The sequence below is a fragment of the Gorilla gorilla genome, chromosome 6 (genome assembly GCF_029281585.2).
Source record: "Gorilla gorilla gorilla isolate KB3781 chromosome 6, NHGRI_mGorGor1-v2.1_pri, whole genome shotgun sequence".
In the NCBI taxonomy this organism is placed as follows: Eukaryota; Metazoa; Chordata; class Mammalia; order Primates; family Hominidae; genus Gorilla; species Gorilla gorilla.
The window spans coordinates 90540465-90561793 of NC_073230.2; the positions used below are offsets into that span (position 1 = coordinate 90540465).

Below are 21329 nucleotides of genomic sequence, written 5' to 3' on the forward strand. Positions count from 1 at the left end.
CCCTATGTAGACAAAAAATATAAAAATTAGCCAGGTACGGTGGCACTTGTCTGTAGTCCCAGCTGTTCAGGAGGCTGTGGTGGGAGGATCGCCTGAACCCAGAAGTTTGAGGCTGCTGTGAACTGTGATCATACCACTGCATGCCAGCCTGGATGACAGAGACCCTGTCTCATAAAAAAAGAAAAATGGTTTACAGTGTAGTTGTTTGAATCTGGATCCAAATCAGCTCCATACATTGTAATTGGTGGATAGGGCTCATGAGGCCTTTTCTAGCTGCAGGTCCCCCCTCTGCCTCTTGTCCTTAGCAGTCTCTTTGTAGAAGAACCAGTCATTTGTCCTGGAGGGTGTCCCCCATCTGGATTTTGCTGATGGTGTCCTTTCTGCGTTCCCCCGTGTCTCCTGTATTTCTGTAAATTGGTAGTTAGACCTCAGGCCCTGCTCAGAGTCTGTTGCTGTTTTGCTTGTTTGACTGTTGTGTTTTGCTGGAGCATTTCACCAGTGAGGAGGCACGTGTGGACGTCCGTCTCTTTTTGTGATGTTAGTAGCTGTTGATGTTCGCCTAGCCTGCTGCTTTATTGAGGTTGGATAATGCCTTTTAAGGTAAAAGAATCTTGTCCCCAAAAATCACAGCTCTGGCATTGTGAGAGCACTGACACTTTGGCCAACCCTGGATAGTCTTCAGTGTTAGAAAATGAAAACATGTCATTGTCAGTGTATTTATCGTGTGGATAAAGCTTGGTGAAGAAAGTACTGTCGCCGCCATTCTTACTGCAGGGAATTGGATAAATGGAAGAAGCCTGGTTGTAAGTATCAGTGTACTCAGTAATGACAGATTCCTCCTTACTTAGCACTGGGGAGTGGAAAGGTGACCTGGCTTCATTCTTAAACCTCTTTGTTGGCTGGATCATGACATTCTGTCAGTGTCGGGAGACTGCCAGCGCACGGTGCACGCCTCTTACCGGCTTCCCACTTCCTGGGGCAGCAGAGCTTTAAGCACACCACTGTCCCCGAGGGCCCTGACCTGGAGGGTTGGGCTGAGCTGTGGGGCTGCCTGCAGGGGGCGACCTGGTGCCCTGTAGCCTCCACCAGCGCAGCTGGCCCATGTAGACACCACCGCCACCCTTCCCACCTGAGCTGGTATTCTCAGCTCACACCCGCGAGCTTCAGGCTGTCCCCTCCACGGGAGAGATTCCCAGTCATCCAGTCCCCAGCTGCCTCCACGGGCCGCACCTGCCAAAGCTCACTTCCCCAAGACCACCCTCCCTCTAACCCCCACCACACACACAGACGCACGCGCGCACACACACACACACACACACGCACACACCATCATCTTCCGGTTCCCCCTTTCTGTCTTGAAAGCTAGAAGGCTTGGCCGGGCACGGTGGCTCACGCCTGTAATCCCAGCACTTTGGGAGTCCGAAGTGGGTGGATCATGAGGTCAGGAGATCAAAACCATCCTGGCTAACACGGTGAAACCCCGTCTCCACTTAAAAAATATATATATACAAAAAAAAAAAAGCTAGAAGGCTTTCAGGCTTTCATTTTAGCAGCCTTTCATTTCTGGTTTCATCCAAGAACATTCAAAAGCCCCAGATACCTCATGAGAATGCCCTCCTTATGCGGATTCTAATCATTTCAGTTGTCATTGATTCTGCACGTGTTTGAGTGCTGACTGCTGATTAACTTCATGATCACTGAAATCGATGAGAAGGCCCATCCAGCACAGGGGTGGAGGTGACGCCCACAGGGAGGTCATGTTTATCACTGATGGCAGCTGAGATTTCCTGGGCCGCAGACCTCTGAGGCCAGCAGACTTCTGTCAACACAGTCACATGGCAGTGAGGGTATGGCTGTGGGGGAGGGGTTTTGTGGACAGAGATGAGACCGTCCCATCAGCATTCATCCAGCCGGCCTCTACTGGGCAGCCTAGAGCCAAGCCCTCAGGACACAAAGAGGAATGAGACCCACACAGGGGTGGAGTCCAGGGAGCGCTGGATGCATGGGGTGAGGACAAGGGGAGAGGCCAGGGTTCCTGGGACGCATCAGGGGAGGCTTCTAGGAGGAAAGCGTCGGAGCCAGGCTCTGAGGCACGAGCTTCGGCAAAAACACAAGGCCTGGGCGTTGCAGTGACTTGGGGGGCTCAAGAGCTGGGGTCGGGCACCAGCCAGAGAGGCAGGATGAGCCCCCACACTGCTGCCTGGCTTCTGGCTGGGCTGCGAGGGGAGTGGTGCCGCCATCCTGTGATGCCCTCCTGTCTTTCGTACCTTCACACCCTTCGCACCTCACGGTGGTGCTTCCTGAGCAGTGCCTGTGCTGGGACCTCCTGGGGGAGGTAGAGGGATAGCGGGGCCTCGTGAAATGGAGAAAGGGAGGCACGGAAGAATGGCAGCCGCTGTCCAAGGCCCACGGCAGGTTAGAAACCCAGTTCTGAAATCTCAGCCAGCAGCTTCTTGGCCTCCACATCAGTACGCTTTCCTGATAAGACACGGCGCGGTCATCTGCATGTTGTTATTTTAACATCCTATGCAGACTGCAAAAGCATTGAGGGGAGGGACCGCAACTGTCACCCGCATCCAGCCTCTGTAGACAGCACTCCTGTTAGACAAGTGACCACGTTTCATCCAGACCAATCCCAGTCAGGAGTTCCGGGAGCCCAGCTGTGGGAAACAGCCTACAGACGCATTGGTGCTGCTCCAAGGGCGGGAGCAGGGAGCAGGGGAATGGCTGTGTGTTCTGGGCCTCCTGGCCTCGCAGCCTCCTCACGAGCAGGGAGCATGGATCAAGCATCTGTGTGTCAGAGATGAGCAGCACAGATGGAAATGTTCCCTGCCCAGTCCAGCAGCCACAGGGCACACAGGGCAGCAGAGCACTTGAAAAACGGATGGTGCAACGAAGGAACTAGACGTTTACATTTGTTTGTTTGTTTGTTTGTTTATTTATGAGACGGAGTCTTGCTCTGTTGCCCAGGCTGGAGTGCAGTGGCATGATCTTGGTTCACAGCAACCTCCACTTCCCGGGCTCAAGCAATTCTCCTGCCTCAGCCTCCTAAGTAGCTGGGACTACAGGTGCGTGCCACCACACCCAGCTAATTTTTGTATTTTTAGTAGATACGGGGTTTCACCATGTTGGCCAGGCTGGTCTCGAACTCCTGATCTCAGGTGATCCTCCCGCCTCAGCCTCCCAAAGTGCTGGGAATATAGGCGTGAGTCACCGCACCCGGCAAATTTTATTTTATTTTAAGTAGCCATATACAGCTAGTGGTTGCCACATTGGACAGTTAGGAATAGATCATACAAAATAGTACAGTGTTCCATTTAAAAACTTGCTCTAGCTGGGCACGGTGGCTCACACCTGTGATCCCTGCTGCTTGGAAGGCAAAGGTGGTAGAATCACTTGAGCCCAGGAACTCAAGTCCAGCCTGAGCGACAGAGAAAGGACCCATCTCTATATATATATAAAAATAAGAAGTTTGATCCATAACGTGGTGGTCAAGAAGCAGGTACCATGGCTGAGGCTCAAAAGATGGCAGCCTGCCGGGCACGGTGGCTCACACCTGTAATCCCAGCACTTTGGGAGGCCAAGGTGGGAGGATCATTTGAGCCTAGGAGTTCCAGATCAGCCTGGGCAATATAGTGGGACCTCGTCTATATAGAAAATTAACTAAAAAACCAGTCAGGCGTGGTGGCTCACGCCTGTAATCCCAGCACTTTGGGAGGCCGAGGCAGGTGGATCACCTGATGTCAAGAGTTTGAGACCAGCCTGGCCAACATGGGGAAACCCTGTCTCTACTAAAAATACAAAAAAAATTAGCTGGGCATGGTGGCAGGCGCCTGTAATCCCAGCTACTCGGGAGGCTGAGGCAGGAGAATCAGTTGAACCCGGGAGGCAGAGGTTGCAGTGAGCCAAGATCACGCCACTGCACTCCAGCCTGGGCAACAAGAGGAAAACACCAAAAAACAGAAAATTAAAAAGTCAGGCATGGTAGCATATACCTGTAGTCTACTCAGGAGCCTGAGGCGAGAGGATCGATTGAGCCCAGGAGGTCGAGGCTGCAGTGAGCTGTCATTGTGCCACTGCACTGCAGCCTGGGTGACAGAGCAAGACCTGTCTCAAAAACAATGGCAGCCTTTGCCACCTGAAAGCCCCGGGGGCCTCTGGCACCCTTGAGGGCCGGGGACACAGTCCTGGAATTACGTGTCTCAGCCTTTTTATGTCCACCTCGATTAATAACTTAGCTTTCCCTAACCAAAATGCCTAAACCAGCTGATGATGTTGGGGAAAGCTGTGTTATATCCCAGGCCAAACACTGGGATCCATGAGAGCTGGGAAAGCATCCTCATGTTTTTTTTGTTTTGTTTTGAGACAGAGTCTTGCTCTGTCACCCAGGCTGGAGTGCAGTGGCACCATCTCGGCTCACTGCAAGCTCCACCTCCTGGGTTCACGCCATTCTCCTGCCTCAGCCTCCCGAGTAGCTGGGACTACAGGCGCCTGCCACTACGCCTGGCTAAGTTTTTTGTATTTTTATTAGAGATGGGGTTTCACCGTGTTAGCCAGGATGATCTCGATCTCCTGACCTTGTGATCCGCCTGCCTTGGCCTCCCAAAGTGCTGGGATTACAGGCGTGAGCCACCGCACCCAGCCCCTAATGTTTTTTAAAAGCATTTTTATACGTGGTTTTATATCCAGCTCCTGTGAGTTACAGGTCGTGTGACACTGGAATGCTTAACCTTAGGTGTCCATAGAGCATCCCACTCACCTGGGAAGCCCCACAGCTGTCCTGTGACGGCGCGTCTTATTAGACGGTCTGAGAGCAGGGGCTTCTCCCAAGGGGGCAGGGGAGACTTGCCAGGACTCAAGCTAGGGGTTTGCCACAGGTCACGTGATATCTCTTTAAGTTTTTATTAACAATGATAAGATCCTGTTATGTTGCCCAGGCTGGTCTTGAACTCCTGACCTCAGGCAGTCCTCCTGCCTTGGCCTTCCAAGGTACTGGGATTACAGGCATGAGCCACTGTGCCCGGCCTGAATTTTTTTAATTTACGTATTTTCTACTGCAGTTCCAAGTGAGGAAGTATTGGCTCCCTCCCAACATTTTAAATAAGCACACAGCTCTCCTTTGTAAAAGCAAGCCTGCATTTCACAGCGCGCCCTCACGTGGCGTGAGCCCCTCCTGAGAGCCGCCAGTGCCCCCGGTGCAGGCCTGCACGCATCTTTGTTTGCGTCACAACATGGGCGCCTCGGCTTCCAAAAAGATCCCAGTGGCTTGGAGCAGTTGGCTTTTCCCTGTTTGGGCCTCAGCATCCCCCTTTTGAGAATAAAGGGGTTGAACTAGATCAGAAGTGAACTGGAAGACAAGTCCCGGCCACAGACGAGGACTGGAATGGGTTTTCACACTGAAGACAGGTGTCAGTGAGGGCCACTTTTGTTGCGAGTAACTGGCCTCCAGCTGGCTTGGAAATGTTCCTTAGGGATGTTCCATTCTGCTCAGGAGCAAGGCCACCTGCACTGGCCCTGTTCACTCTGTCCTGCCCTCTGCAGTGAGAGCCACCAGCATTCTTTGCTGCAGCCCAAGGGAAAAAGTGGTGCTCGGTGCTCTGAGCTGCCCGGGACCCCTCTGAAAGCCAGGTCAACTAGTCCCCCAACCTGGGCGCATGGCTATGCGGTGGGCACCCCGGAAGCTCCATACAGTCGGGAAGGGGGTGTGGACCAGGCATCGAGTGATGGGTGGTCAGCCAGTGTCCACACACACATTTTGGATTCTTGGATTCTTGCGGGAGATGGGGGATCACAAGATGTGTCCACCCTGGCCGCAGTCAGCCACTTGGTGGCCTCGCTCTACAGTCTCCAGTTGCAGCCCAACCACTCTCGTAGTGGCTGCTGGTTTCGTGGCCTTAGTGGTCTCCTGTCTTGTTGAGGACACAGGACATGCAGCAGGCAGTGCCCGCGGGGCCCTGGGTGCCGGTGGCAGTGCTGCCTGTGGCTTGGAGGTGTCCCCCACTGCAAGGAAAGGGAACAGAGAGGAGGGCAGGTCTATGTTCAGTGACCACCACAGTGGGCTGAGTGTGAGGTGTGCGGTTGAGACAGGGACGCAGGGAGGATGCTGTGAGACCCTTGGGGGCCACCAGATAAGAGGCACCATATGTGCCAAGCCCCTGCCCTCGTGGGTCTCCTTTGTAGTGGAGAGGGAGGCAGAGAGGCTCCTGCCAGCCTTGTATCCAGAAGGAGTGCTGAGGTTTCAGGTCCCTGAGAAACATGCAAATGTTAAACGGGAAATCTGCCTGAACACGTCCAATATGTTTTTGTTGTTTCTGTTTTTGTTTGTTTTGTTGGTTTTTTGTTTTTTTGTTTTTTAAAGACGGAGTCTCACTCTGTTGCCCAGGCTGGAGTGCAGTGGTGCAATCTCAGCTCACCACAACCTCTGCCTCCCGGTTCAAGCGATTCTCCTGCCTCAGCCTCCTGAGTAGCTGGGATTACAGGCGTCCGCCACCACGCCCAGCTAATTTTGTATTTTTAGTAGAGATGGGGTTTCTCCATGTTGGTCAGGCTGGTCTCGAACTCCCGACCTCAGGTGATGCGCCCACCTCAGCCTCCCAAAGTGCTGGGATTACAGGCATGAGCCACTGTCCCTGGCCCAATACATATTTTAAAGTAAACATTGTATTACAGAATACCACAGACAGAAAAGCACACAATGAATTTTCATGATGTGACTCCGTATACCCAGCAGGACGTTCCCGGCCCCCACGATCACCCAGCATGGCCCACCTCCGTGACCATCCCTTCTCCAACACCAGACTCCCCAAGCCCTGGCACAGAGATGGCCGTCTGGGGTGGCCCCGTAGGGACAGTCGCTCAGTGCTGTGTGGTGAACTGCTGTCTGCACAGAAGCTGGTTCTGGCTCTCCCATCGACGGGCGTCTGGTGTTTCTGGTCTGGGCTGTTTCTCCAGGGCTGCCCGAGTGTCTCGGTGCCCATGGGTGTGTGCCCTGCTTGTTCCTACAGGGAGCAGGATTGTTGGGCCGCAGGCGTGCATGCACGGGGTTGGCCCGACACTGAGTGGCTTCAAGCTGTCATCTTAGGCGTTCTTTTTCCTCCTCAGTCCTCCTGGCAGGAGTCGGTGCTTCTTGCTGCGTTCTTTGTGAGGATTTACTGGGACCTTTTTAAAGTCCCGTGGGGGCCCAGGAGGCTCTGAACAAGCTCCGGGGTGTGCTTGGGGTGGGTGGAGGGTGTTTCTGGTTTCTAGTTTGGGAAGCGCCTTCCCCTAGCATAAGCTGCACATGTGAGGGAGACGGTGTTGGCCCCAAGGAGTCAGATGACTCCAGTGGGAGAGGAGGGGAGGGCAGAGTGGAGTCAGGATTGGCATGAATCGTGCCTCAGGCCCAGCCATGGCCCTTCTGCAACAGAGTCCACGAATGCCAGCACCGTGAGCACATGCGACAGGCACCCTGGTGCATTTAAATCATAAATTAGCCCATCATAATCGCAGAGCATGCACCTCACACCAGCAAGGACTTCCTCTGAGGCCTGCTAGGGAAGCGTTGCGTGCCCCGCAGGAAGTCACTTTTGCGGCCATTTAAAGCCGTGTAGGATGTGCAAGGCAGGTCAGTGGCTTTGTCCTCCAGTGATGAAAAGCAGACAATGAATTGGCCCCAGATGCCCTGCCCAGGGGATCTGGGGAGGGTGGGACAGGTCTCAGGCACAGCCCTGGGGCTCCCAACCTGCCTTCTGTCTCCACAGTCTGTACACCCAACATGCAGTGGAGGCCATCCCAGAGGAGGCCTGGCCTGGGCCTCCATGTCCAGGAACGGCCTGCGCTCTAGCGCTGGCATCGGGCATGAGAGGGCCTCCCCTAAGTCAATCTTGAGAGGTCTGCGTGCTCCCTGAGACCCCCCCGGGGGTGCTGGGACGCTTCCTGGGGCTGTCAGGACGGTGTGGCCGGGCCACAGGCTGGTTACACAGTGTTACACTGCCCTCTCCTGGGCGGCTGCCTGACTCCGCTCCCTGTGTGCAGGCAGGCTTGTTAAACCCTGCAGGCTTTTTGGAGTGAGGGAAAGAAGGCACGCACACACCTGGCCCTGGCTCGCCCTGGGTGGCAGGTGCTGGAAGGAGGTGCTCCCCACCCGAGCCCTGTAGGCACCTTTGCACTTTGGTTCCACCTTCTCTTTTCCTCAGTTTGAGCTTCCTACAAGATCCCTGGCTCTAGCAGCCCCAAAGCCAGCGGGGTTTTATTTTTACTTGCTGTTTCTTTGTCATGCTTCAGGAGTCAGCTCCCAAAAAGCACACCCCAGTCACTAGATTCTGCGTTCAAAAGACCGTGGCTGAGGACCTGCAGGATCTCTGTTTGCCCCGAGTCTGAGAGGTTCTGTTTGGCACAAATGTTTTCTTCTGTGATGTCGCTCTGTTGCTCAAGCTTCATTTTGTGAAACTGTTTCCGAGTTTAGCAGGCGGCTCATTCACACGTGAGCTCCCGACATCACGGGTGACCTGCGCAGGCAGTGCCATGCTCTGTTCACGCTCTGACACCTGGGAGGGCCGCTACCGCCTTTCAGAGCGTTTTCTGTTCTTGCCTTATTCTTCCAAGTCAATTTAGACAGTCTAACAGATTGGGACAGGGCACTTTTAAACATCCCTTATGTTTTAGATGTCTTTACCTTTGGGTCTTATTAAAAATCTCCAATACAGGCCAGTCGCAGCGGCTCACACCTGTAGTCCCAGCACATTAGGAGGCCAAGGTGGAAGGATCACGTGAGCTCAGGAGTTCGAGACCAGCCTGGGCAACATAGCAAATCCCCATCTCTACCTAAAATAAGTTTTAAAAGACCAATTCTAAGCCCTCCATAAACTTCTTTATCTTTCTCACAGAACGATGCCAACGGGACTGCAAAGCCGCCTTTTCTCAGGTAGGCGTGGCTTCCTACATGAGCCTCAGTGTGTGACATTGCTCTTCCCTGTAGTGTCCCCCAGAAGGGCCTTCGGTGCCCAGCCCAGGGGGTCCAGCCTGAGAAAGGCCTCGGCCTGTGGAGCCATGGGGGACTGCAGCCCCCTGCTCGCTTTACCAACTGCTTTAGACCACGCTGGGAGCAGGGCCTCCCCACCCCAGAGTGGCCCCCATGTCACACAATGCAGGACTAAAGAGGTGTGGGTGCCCACGTCCAGAACGCTTAAAACCTGGGATCGTTCTGCAGCAGGTGGTATGATGTAGGAATCATTGCTGAACAAAACTTTCACACTCAGAAAACGCTGCTGGGACCTGTACAAGCTGGGGAGGTGGTCAGCCGTCCAGTCTCACAGGGCAAGAACGGGTTATTAGCACTGTTAAAATCCAGTTTCCCTCGTAGAGCAGAAGTTCTGAAAGATTTTTCTTATCCCCTGCAGCGGAGAAAACCCCTTTGCCACTGTGAAACTCCGCCCGACTGTGACGAATGATCGCTCGGCACCCATCATTCGATGAGAGGACGGCCAAGGACTCTCCCGGGCCTCTCCGGTTCTCCCTTGAGGAATGATGGGCGCGTCCTGTCTGCCACATGCTGACGGTCGGGAAGCTTCAGTGGAGAGGCCTAACTCTAATGTCGCCTGCCTAAGCAAATCATGCTTCTCTATTTCACGTAGTTGGGTTGACACGTTTCTGCCTTTAAGATAAATGAGTAATAGTCTAATGACCAGCTCAGTCATTTAAAATATTTTCTTCCTATTCTGTTCAAGAAACAGTAAACTTGGTTTCAATCTTTACTGTATTTTTTTAAATGAATTTTTTCCTTAATAACAGCCAGAATAAGGGATAGTCTATGCTTTCAGGACTGGCTTTCTGCACCTGATATGAATGAGACCAGTTTTATTTTATAAAGCATGTGCTCTTAAAAGCATTATGTCTAAAGAAGATATCACATAAGTTTGCATCTTAGCATGCAAATCATAATTTTAAGCAATATAAATTATGAAAATACTATATAAATGTAATTTAACTTAAAATGTTTAAGTGTAGAGCTTCCAAAGATGGAGAAACCCCCGCCCTCCCTCCAACCACGCCAGAGCTGTAGAGTGCTAAGACGCTTTGCCTGCCCTTATCACAGCCACACGTAGCACTCGACGAAATCTCCTCCGAGAGCTCCTTTTTTTGGTAGTTAGGAGTCACCGACGGATTCGCTGCACACGGCCCATCCAGGACACAGGCCTGGGCGTCGGAGTCACGGCTCCTTGTGTTCTCTCTCAGCTAGTTGGCCAAAGCTGCATCCATTACCAGTACACTCAAACTGCTCGGGGTCCTGGCTTCTCCGTGTTTGAATCAGGTACAGACTCTCAAAGGATACGTGTAAAGCCAGGATGACCTCTGGTGCCTGGAGAAGGGCGGGTTTTTCAGCCTAGCAGCCACGATGCCCTCGGAACCTGGCCCTATGGTATGGATGTGAGGACTACGCACTGGCTGCCCTGAGCCCGGGGCTGGAAATCACCTCTGGCTGCCAAGGATCTGGACCTATTTTGGAGTGGAGAGTCATGGTTAAAATTCCCAGCCCGGCCCAGGTACGGGAATCCCAGCATTCTGTGAGGCCGAGGCAGGCGGATCACCTGAGGTCAGGAGTCTCTACTAAAAATACAAAAATTAGACAGGTGTGGTGGTGGGCGCCACTCAGGAGGCTGAGGCAGGAGAATCACTTGAACCCGGGAGGCAGAGGTTGCAGTGAGCCAGATCATGCCGCTGCACTCCAGCCCGGCCACTCACCGTGTGTGTTGTGGGGTGCTGGGGCTGTGACTTATCCCCTCTCCTTTGGCCTTGCCATAAGTGTATCCTATGAGGCTGAGATTGGGAAAGGTTACATGCAGGTAAGCCAATGGACGTGGCCGATGCTTCAGGCTCCTTCCAGCCAGGTCCAGCAGTGTTACCATCTGCTTCTCCTGGGAGGACAAACCAGGCACCCCCACCATGAAGGGCTGCAGGCACCATGAACTATGTTAACAACCCCAGTCCTACAGAAAGGGCTGCAGCCACGTGAGAATTCAGTCCACACAAGCCCCATGGCCGTGTTCCCCACTTCAGCCACAGGGCTCAGGGAGCCCCATCTGGCGCTAAGGGGAATTGCTGGGATGTGGGTGACACCTGGCCTTTGGCGTTCTGCCTTGGGGAGGTTTCTGGTTTTGTTACGGGGTGGAAGAATAGGACCTGGGGATCTCAGATGCAACCCGCAGACCCCGTGGCTCACCCAACCCCAGGTTCTGCCTCCCAGACCAGAACAGGGGCATGGCCTGGTCCTTGGCACCGAGGTGCATGCTCTGTAAATATCAAGGGATTACAACTTTAATAATAAAGCAGAACTTGAAAACATTTTCTTGAGCTGTAAGCGCCTGCTGAATACAACTGTGGTCAGGACTGGCCAGGGGAGCAATGGGGGCGTCGTTCCAGTCTTTCCTGGGTGTCTGAAAGCACCGAGTAAGCAGCACCAGGTCAACAATGGTATGAATCTCATTTATTGAAAACATTATTTCTCACCTTTCTCAAATTGAAGACTGCAAAAAATAAAAGCAGTGCTTTATTGAGTTGTCATAAGCCTCGGGCGGGAGCAGCAGCGCTGCCTCTCCACGCTCTGGGAAACCGCAGCTGGCGTGTGCCACATCGGTCCCACCTCGCTTTACAAAACAGTCCTGAAGCTTAATCAAATAAAACTATTGTATACAACATTTACATTAGAAAAGGAGCTGGGTGTAGGAAAGCCGGGCCTGGTGTTCCCTTTAAGCGAAGGTGGCTCCACAGTTGGGGCATCGTCGCTTCCTCAAGGCAAAACAGCAAATGAACCCAAAGGGGAAGAGGATGATGGCCAGGAAGATGCCCAGGAAGGTGAAGCAGTCCTCCAGCACCCCAACCCTGCAGCAGAGACGGGCAGAGAGGGTGGCACTGTAAGGACCCGGGCAGCCAGAACCCTCACCCCTCCCACCCTTGCATTCAAGAATCAACCAGTGGCCATGAGTCACATGGGGACCTCTGGCGAGTGACTGAGAAAACAGCCCCCCACCCCACCGCCCAGCTACAGCCCATCTGGCCTGGAGAGCCCCAAGAACCAGCTGCATGTACCCGTTCATGGAATGGCCATAGCTATTTAATCACTACATGTAACATTCAAAGAAAACGGGAAGAATAAAACAGTTGAAAGGACTCATCAGTTAACCTTGAAAGGCAAGGCAGGGTGTGTGGTGGCTCACGCCTGTAATCCCAGCACTCTGGGAGGCGGAGGCGGAGGCGGGTGGATCACCTGAGTTCAGGAGTTCAAGACCAGCCTGGCCAACATGGTGAAACCCTGTCTCTACTAACAATACAAAAATCTGCCAGGCGTGGTGGCACATGCCTGTAGTCCCGGCTACTTGGGAGGCTGAGGCAGGAGAATCGCTTGAATCCAGGAGGCAGAGGTTGCAGTGAGCCGAGATTAAGCCACTACACTCCAGACTGGGCGACAGAGCGAGACTCCATCTCAAAAAGTAAAACCTTGAGAGGCATGACCATTTTGATGCCACAAGCCACACACATCTGCTCTTAGAAAAGGAGCAACTAGCAGCTTAGTGATCCAGTCAGGTTTGGGCTTTTATTCGATTTCCGTTCCTTTGGTAGCGGGGGTGGGTTAATGGGAGACTACAGTCGGCCATGTTCACATAATGTCTGAAGGCCACTTATTTTGAGAAATGTGATCTCAAAGCCGCCTCTTCAACAAAGTTCAATGTCTGTAACAGACTAAACTAAAGATACCTGGCAGGCCATCCCTCAAATCCTGCGCCAGTGAGCCTAGGTTCAGTGACCTGAAATCATCATCGAACCCAACTGTCAGTTTCAGAGGCCCTAAAAGTAGGAAGCCAGAAGCCTAGTGCTCAGCTCAGCTCCTTAGGCTATTTCTGGAAAGTTCTGGACACAGCTGAAATTAACCACACTAGCCAGCTCAGCCCAAATGAGAAAAGCTTTGCTCCCACCAGACAGGCAGACCCCAACGGGCTCCTTTTGGGCCTCCTGGGGGCCCAAACCCCCCATCCAGCCAGTACTGGAGTGAGTGGAGAGAAAAACGCAACAGGGTGGGGCTGTCTGACAGGTGATGGGACCTGGTGCTTAGGGGGGAAGGGGAGCCTACAGCAAGGCAGTGCGGCCGCCTGCCTGTGACAGGGAAGCGTGACTACCTGTGCCTTGCTAAGGGGAGAAAACTTGGCCATCTGGGGGACCCTACTCCCATCCCAGCCCCCTGGATGTTTCCAAGCTGCTTCCTGGGGGTCTGGACTCATGAGGGCCACTGCCCCCACCCCTGCTGGGCAAGGCAGGCTGGGGAGCCCAAACCCCACCCACAGAACCTGTTCCCTGCTTCTCCGGGGATTACGGAAAAATAAACCAGAATATTCTGAAGTCGGGCTTTCCACTGCTGAAAGAAAAAGTTGCAAAGTGCAGTGGCTCATGCTTGTCATCCCAGCACTTTGGGAGGCCGAGGTGGGTGGATGACCTGAGGTCAGGAGTTCGAGACCAGCCTGGTCAACATGGTGAAACCGCGTTTCTACTAAAAATACAGAAATTAGCCGGGTGTAGTGGTGGGTACCTGTAATCCCAGCTACTCGGGAAGCTGAAACAGAATTGCTTGAACCTGGGAGGCAGAGGTTGCAGTGAGCTGAGATTGTGCCACTGCACTCTAGCCTGGGCAACAAGAGCAAAACTCCATCTCAAAAAAAAAAAAGAAAAAAACTTCATGCCCACCTGCCTCCTTCTAGCCTACTCAGGGAGGTCCCTTCAGCAATCTCCAATGGAGTAGGACACCGTGGCTCACGCCTGCAACTGCAGCACTTTGGGAGGCTGAAGCGGATCGCTTAAAGCCAGCAGTTCAAAACCAGCCTGGGCAACAAAGACCCCCCCCCCAACCTCCCTACAAAAATTTAAAATTAGCCAGACACAGTGGTACGCATTTGGAAAAGGGGGATTGTTCAGCCGATTTTGGGAAACTTTTCTCCTACAATCCCTATGTCCATTCGTTCTCAAAAGGCTCTGAGAAGTCCTGCGGCACTCTTGTACCCAGTGTTTCCCAAACTCACACAATGCCACCTGTCTGTGTGGAGGGGCTGAGCTGGGCTGCAGGGCACACCATGAAGCTCCAAGGCAAAGCCAAGCAGAAGACCAGAGTCTGTCAGGAAAGTTTCTACTTCTTGTGTGGGCTTTTACAAAAGTGTCCCCTATTTAAGCCCCAGAAGGTCGTCAGGCCACCACACTTGTTCAGCCTTGCCCAGGGCTGCCCCTGCCAGTCCAGACTGGGCAGGACACCTCCGCCCAGCCCTGCCGAGTGCAGCACGCCCTGCCTGGCTCCAGGACCTTCTCCCCCAGGTGCCACAGTTCCCAAGACCACACAGTCGAGGTGGGGGAGCCTCGGGAAGGCCAAGCACCAGCTGTGTCCCCACAGATGGCCATGACAGGTTCCAGGGGAGCTGGAGGGAGCCAGTGGCCTCAGGCCTCTCAGGGGAGCTTCCTCTTCCCTTTTCTTCCTGGCATCTATGGTCAAATCCCAGGAAACACACTGGCTGTATATTCTGCTTAGAAAATGTCCCATGAAAAAGCGGACAGGGAGGGTGAACCAGCTGAGAAATCCTTCTAGGGGAGAAGCCCGCACCCCCCAGAGTGGTCCCCAGTGTCACCGGGCACCCCTCAGCCAGCCCAATCAGTGACCATCTGAGCACCTCACCTCAGGACCAAAGCTGCTGAGAGGCAGGGCTGCAGGCAGAGCTGACTGCCTGTTCAAAGGCCCAGAGATGCCTGGGAGGAGGCTGGGCAAAGGGGTGTGGGTGGGGAGCCCGGCTGGAGCCCGCCCATGGGGCGCAGCAGAGACATCCAGGTGTGATGGTGCAATGGGCAGGGGTGGGGCTTCACAGTGCTGCCTGGGGGCCCCGCCCACACCAGCCTCCCACCTGCAGCTGCTGCTCGCGCCTGGGACCCAAGTCCAAGAGCAGCAGCGCCCTCCTGCTTCCTAATTCTCCATCCAGATCCAAAACCCACCTACTCTGTCAGAGCTGAGAAGTGCAGGAAGGCTGCTCACTCTTGCTGCACTCCCACTGCCACGGGCCAGGGCGCCGGCCCATCTGAGTGCTAGGATTTCCAGCAGCGCCAGCCCAGCCCACCCAGGCCCCGGCACCTCACTTCCCAGCACCTTGATTCCCAGCCCCGGGGCTGCAAGCAGCACAATGGGCCAAACCTAATGCGCTGACCCCACGGCCTCCCAGGCACAGGGAAACACCCTCCTTCCAACCCACGGAATTTCCGTCCAGACCCATCCCATCCTCAGCCAGAGCACAGGGCTGGGCCGTTTGTGCCACCCTGGCCTGAGCCCCTCAGTCCAGGGACCCACTCCGGCACCTCCTAAGGCAGCCTCCCCATCCCTGGTCCATTCAACCCCCACCCTCCTGCCCACCTCCACACCGCTTAAAGAGAGGGTAGGAGGGCCAAGGCCCCCGGGTCTCTGGGGAGAGCGAGCCTGTTTCCCTGCAGTGCCGCCCGGGAGCTGGACAGATCCAGCCGTCCCAGGAGGCTCAGGCCTCTGCCAGCAAGAGAAGGCTGTGATCCAGACCCGAGAACTCCGGCCTGGGAGAAGGAGCACTTGGGCCTGAGAGCTCTGAACGGGCTTCGAAGGCCCGAGGGCTGGCCAGGAGAGTTCGGCCCTCACCTCTGGCTCTGGGGTCAGCCTAAAGGTGGGCAGCATTCCCTACCCCCCAGGATTCCACAGCCATACCCACAACTTCAAACGCCAAGAGGCACTGAAGGCAGAACTCGCTGTCACTTGACAGCAAACTCACCTGGCAGCAACATGTGACCTGAACTGGTGTGTGGCTATTTATAGTCGTAATTTATCCTACTTTATCTGAATATTCATGTCTTGCTGCAGAAATATTAAAGTTTTAACTGCAGTACTGCCCTAGACCTCAAAAGGAGTGTTGGCATCATTTACTTTTTAAAACCCCAAATCTTCTGAACTGAGAAACACAATCCAGATTCTAGGTCAAGACTCCCCAAGCTGCAGGGCAGGCCCGTCCCCAGCACTGGAGGGCAGAAGGGGAACCCCTGCCCCGGAACACCTGCGGTCCCCACAGCCTCGAGTTCACCTCCCTTCCAAACCCGGAAGAGCCCACCTGAGTTGGTGAGGTGGGTTTCAACCTTCTCAACTGCTCTGGTCCTGACCGGCTCTCTCTAGCCACCCCTCCCCCATTCTTGTGCAATAAGCCACGCGGCCAGGGAGGGACCATGGCCACTGGCGAAATTAGGGAACTGACTAATTCCAAGAGCACTCCCTTAAGGCGACTCCAGTCCTGCAGTGAAAGTGGCCAGTCATGCCACTGTCATCCACCCGGAGCTGGGCCCTGGGACAGTAGAGGCCGCGGGGCTCCCGCCTCACCAAGGACAGAGGGGGCTGGCAGCAGGGCTCTGAGCTGCCCAGGGAGAAGGCCATCCTCACCCTTCCTGTGTCCCCACAGGCACTTTACAGGAGGCTGAAGCTCAGGGTGTGTCCAGGGACTCCCAGCCGGGAAAGGCGTGGCTGGGATCTGAACCCAGATGGGCTCCCCAGTCACGAGCACCCATCCTGCAGGTCCCAGTTCTCCCTCCCAGGCAGCCCCCAAAGGCAGTGTCACAGGGGGCTGGCCCCAGGGCACCAAGCTGCCCTCTGCGCACACGGTGGCCTCGAGGCACCATCCACGCCCAGGAACAACCCCAGACCACCACCCCGCTGGAAGGCCAGGCCTCGCCAGGAAAAGGGGAGACACAGGGCTTCCTCAGAGGGCTGCGGGCCTGAAGCCATGCTCAGCGCAGGGCGAGGTGGCCCCAAAGCAGCTCCAGCCAGGCTCTGGCTGTCCCAGGGTGTCCACTCCCAACAGGGGAGCTGCCTGGCTTAGGGACAGTTCACCAGGACTTCCCAGGGCCATTCCCAGCAAACCCAATGGCCAGGGCCAGCCCTCACCTCCCCTGTGGAAGAAAGGCCTGAGCAGGTGCCCGGAGACTCTGCCTGCCACCACACCCACCCCAGCAGTGCCACTTGGCCCACAGCTGGGGGCTGAGCCCAAGGTCAGAGACTCAGGAGGCCACTGAGGCAGCACTTGGGCACCGAGGTCTGCAGCCCTGCCCAGCAAGCAGCCCAGGCCCAAGCTCCGGCCCATCCGCTGCCCCCACACCTCAGGCCAAGACTGTCAGGACGGGTACAGCCCACAGGCCATACATATGGACAGAGCCATCCCAGCTAACTCAGCCACTTCCTCAACCAGGGGAGCTCTGGCTTCCAGGTCACAGGTGGTAGGAGGGAGCAGCCCCTCCACCTCCATCATCTGGAAGCCCAAGGCTGTCACAGGCTCCTTCCCCTCCAGCCCCTCCCGGGCTCCACATTCACCACCCCGTGCCCTCCACAGCCCACCTCTGCCCCCCAAGGGCCGTGGCAGCCTCCACGCTGGCCACTGAGCCGCACCCTGGACCTCTGAGCGACATCCGCCCTCCACAGCTGTTCTTTTCACCTTCCCTAGGAAAAGTGAAATCCTTTCCAGGATTTCCTCTCTCTCTGGTCACCCCCAAAACTAAATACCCAGTGACAGCCCAGCCAGTACTCATGGGGGCCTGGTGCAGGCCAGGGGCCTTCCCCACTCCTGCCTTCCCCGCTTGCAGGGCGCAGGCTCTGCTCCAGCCCAGGAGAGCCTCCCAGCGCAGCTACCTCATCCTGCACCTAGGTACAACCACACCCCCAGCAAAGAATGACTGGCCTCCCTGGGCAAGGGAGAACCTGGCTTCAGAGAGGCCCAGGCCTTGGGCAGGGCAAGGCAGGGCAGGGCAAGACAGGGCAGGGCAGGGCAGGGCAGGGCAGGGCAAGGCAGGGCAGGGCAGGGCAGGGCAGGGGTGAAGCAGGAGGGTGGGAGGAGCAGGGACATATCCGCCGCCGGGCTGCGGAAATGCTTCCTCATAAACGGCTAAAAAGGGAAGATGGAGTCAGGCAGCTTCAGCAAAGGCCTGGTCAGGGCAGCAGAGCCACAAGGGACACGGGCTTCTCTGGCCAAGCCTCACTGAGAAGGACTAACAGACGTGTGACTTGGGCAAATTCCTGCCATGCCACCAGGCAGGGAGGGGGACAGAGCCCGGCGGGCTGGACCTAGGGCAGGAGGAAGTGTGGTCATGTGAGTGGTATCCTGTCTCCCGGGCCAAGACGCCAGGCGGCGGCCAGACGTGTGTGTTGTGTGTTCAGGGAACCGTCTCCACTCTCCTCGCAGAGAGAAGTGGCCCAGGGACCACACACCCCACCCACGCCAGCAGCAGAGCACCCAGCCCCCTGCTCGCCCTCTGGCTGCCGCAGGGCACAGGGGCCCATCCCATGCCCAACGCAGCTGCAGAGGCAAAGCCTTGGGGAGCCAGAGCCACTCTCCAGCATCCAAGGCACCATGGGCAGAGCGCAGGCACGTGTGTGCTGGGAGGGCCTGGCTGCAACCCCAGGGGTCGCCGCAGGATCCAAGAGTGCTCTGGTCCCAACTCAAAGGATTAAGGACCCCCCAACCTTGTCCAGAGAGGACCCAGCCTCCACCCTGCCTGGTGCAGCTGCCCAGAGGCAGAGAGCAGTGATCAAGTAACCAAGGACCCCACACCCCTGCAGCCTCTGAGGGCTGAGCCCAAGATCCTTCCCAGCAGAGCACAGTCTGACCCCGCTCCAGGTTCTGCATAACTGGAGAGCACCTCCAGGTTCGCGGAAGCCATGGGCCTCCACAGGGACACAGTTCCCACCTAGGGAAGGGGAAGTGGCAGGGCCAGTGCCCCCATACCGACAGCAACTGCGCCACCACCTCGGCGCCCCCCAGCCCTGGGATATCTGGGCCATCCCTCGCTGCCGCTGGTCTCCCACCTCTCCAAGTTCAGGGGTTTGGGCAGAGAAGAGCTAAGAGCTTCAGAGACACCTCACCAGACACCCCCACGTCCCAGGTGGGGAAACAGGCCTCGCTGTTCCTGGCAGGACCAGGACCGGAACCTGGCTCCTCCGGCAGGCTGGACACCGGGATGGCAGGGCATGGACAATGACACGCAGGCAGACCCTCTGCTCCTCCATGTTCTGAGTCCCCTCCATGTGCCTTCACACTCACACAGCTCTGCCAGCCCCCCAACCCGGTGCAGCTCAGGGAGAGAACTATGTCCCGAAGGCAGCCAGCGCCCCACCCTGCCCTCCCTCCACCTTCACTCCAAAGGCTAATGTTTCTGCTGGGTGGTGACCAACTGTGTCAAACTGATGTCCCAGTTAGGGTTTGTCACGGGGTCCCTGTGCAGGCAAGCAGCCACAACCTGCCCCCGAGGTCCCAGCCTCTTGTCCCCACCTCTAGGTTGCCCTTCCTTCCCAGGAAGTTGCCTGCTAAGGCTCTGAAATCACTCACTTCCCCGTGACTCCACTCTAGGCCTTACACACACACTTTTGAAATCAAGTCTAAGTCCAAACCAGGGTTTCTTAATTCCATCTCAGTGGCTTCAACTTCCTCCTCCCAGACACAGCTGAAAACCCTGCCCCCGCCAACTCTGCCCCTACTTTCTAAGCAATCTGAACACCCCCAGCTGCCAAGGGTTTATATTTAATTAATCCTTATTTAAATGTGAATCCTCAAAACCTCCACAAAACAAGCCTCTAGCTGCACCTCGGGGCCCTATAAAAACCAAAAAGTTTGTGCAGGTCCAATGCGAGGATATGAAAAAAATAACTCCTGCCTCAAAGAAACACGGGGTTTCCATCCTGGTCCAGCTCGTGGAAGAGCGTTTCAAGCCAACTTTGGATAAAGCAGCTCTTACAGCCGTCGCTTCTCCCACTGAGGTCTGTCCTGCTGGTGCACTCACTTCCAAATGCCCCTTCCGGGAAAACGAAACCTTCCACCACCTTCTACGATCAACTGCAGAGTAAACTTGCGGAAATTGAAGGAAAAAGCAGACACCTGATTCCTTGCAAGTCCCAGAACAAAGACGAAAGGACCACGAGTCCCGTTGTTACCATTTCTACATCCCAATCGCTTGGGGTGCAATGCCCCAAGATCTAGGAAAAGGAATCCACCCTTTTGCCCCCACAAAATGTGTTCAGAGCCAAGGGTGAGCGGACCCGCACTCTCCCACACCGCATTCGGGCAGCCTGTCTGTCCCTCCCATAAAGGGCTCTGGTCAAGATCCAAGTCAAGCCGGACCCACTCCCACAAGCAGAGCTGTCAGGTCCTGGGGGTTAGGGTGGGGGTCCTCAGAGCTTCCAGGGCCAGTCCCCAGGCTGCAGACCCACTCACCTGCAGACGGGACAGCCTCCCACGACCACGATAGAGTTGGCAGGATAGCGGGTGACGGTCCGGCTGTGGATGTTGTAGACCCTGGGATGGTGGGTGGGTATCCCTGTGGGCGGGAAAGCAGCTCATTAGGGTGCAGGGAGGAGAAATCGGACCGCCACGGGGACTACTCATCCTGTCCCCCCAACCTCCACCCCGCTAAAAAAGCCCCCGGTCTTTTCCACCCTCAGGACGGCCACCGCGGGCCTGATTCGGCGCTAATCTGCCAACAGCGAGCGCCTCGTGACACAAAGTTCATCTGGGGCAGGGATCCGGCCCCGCCGGGTTACGACGGGCCCGAGGACTAGAGCCCCGGGGGGGAGGCTGGCCCTCGGCGGCGCCGGGTCCCGAAGCCGGCCCGGGGACCTCCAGCTCCAGGAAGGACCCCCGGGCGGGCCCCACCCGCCTCCGGACCCTCGTCCCCCGACCGGGCTTGCCACCTCGGAAGCCGCCGGCGGGGAAAGTTGGTTACGGGCCCACCTGTGACGAGGTAGGGGTAGGGCGGCGGCGGGGGCGCGGCGGGGATGGCGCCGTAGCCGTGCGGGCCGCACGCGTAGTCGCCCTGGCCGGCCTCCAGGTTGTAGGCGGGCGGCCGCTCCTGCAGCAGCGGCTTGTGGTCCATGGCGGCCCGGCCGCGCCCGCCGCTCCGGCCCGGCTCGGCTCGGTCGGCCCCGGCGGGGGACGCGGCGGCGGCGGCGGGGACGCGGCGGACCGGGTGGCTCGGGCCCCTCTGAGGCAGACGCGGGGCGGGGCGGGGCGGGCGCGAGCAGCGGGCTTCCCCCGCCCTCCCGGGCCCAGTCACAAGACCGGGGTCACGTGGGCGGCGGGAGGCGGGGCGCGGGGGCGGGGCCGGCGGGGCGTCTTAAAGGGGCCGCGCCCTCCCGAAGCCGCCGCGCCCTCCCGAAGCCGCCCCGCCGGCTGCGCCTCTGCACTCCGCCCCGCCCGGCCGCCGCTGCTCTCTAGACCTCCCGTGGCGGGGAGACCCCCCCCCCGCCCATCCCCCACGACGACCCAGAGACGCCCCATAGGGTCGTG

The 21329-nt window shown here is 56.5% G+C and overlaps 2 protein-coding genes across 3 annotated transcripts in view; one reads left to right on the plus strand and one right to left on the minus strand.

The window, feature by feature from the left end:
- Nucleotides 1–11320, plus strand: part of BAIAP2L1 (BAR/IMD domain containing adaptor protein 2 like 1) — a 111291-nt gene extending 99971 nt beyond the window's left edge. For both annotated transcript variants that reach the window (XM_055393174.2, XM_055393177.2), the window contains 2 exons: nt 8865–8902; nt 9378–11320. In XM_055393174.2, coding sequence (XP_055249149.1) covers nt 8865–8902; nt 9378–9453 — 114 coding nt within the window. In that variant the 3' untranslated portion in view covers nt 9454–11320. The remainder of the gene's footprint in view (nt 1–8864; nt 8903–9377) is intronic.
- Nucleotides 11321–11444: 124 nt separating this feature from the next.
- BRI3 (brain protein I3) lies at nt 11445–21062 on the minus strand. Its single transcript, XM_055393179.2, has 3 exons — nt 20775–21062; nt 20259–20361; nt 11445–11856 (listed from the first exon to the last, which is right to left on the minus strand). Exons 1-3 carry the CDS (start codon nt 20914–20916, stop codon nt 11724–11726), a joined length of 378 nt encoding a protein of 125 aa, XP_055249154.1. The 5' UTR covers nt 20917–21062; the 3' UTR covers nt 11445–11723.
- Between the last annotated feature and the right edge of the window lie 267 nt (nt 21063–21329).

What these genes read in the sequence shown, in the direction of transcription:
- BRI3 (XM_055393179.2), bottom strand. Translation starts at nt 20,916, where the DNA reads ATGGACCACAAGCCGCTGCTGCAGGAGCGGCCGCCCGCCTACAACCTG. An exon ending in CTACCCCTACCTCGTCACAG is followed by an intron (nt 20,362 to 20,774) that starts GTGGGCCCGTAA and finishes TCCCGCCCACAG; the next exon opens with GGATACCCACCCACCATCCC. An exon ending in GGAGGCTGTCCCGTCTGCAG is followed by an intron (nt 11,857 to 20,258) that starts GTGAGTGGGTCT and finishes TCTCTGCTGCAG; the next exon opens with GGTTGGGGTGCTGGAGGACT.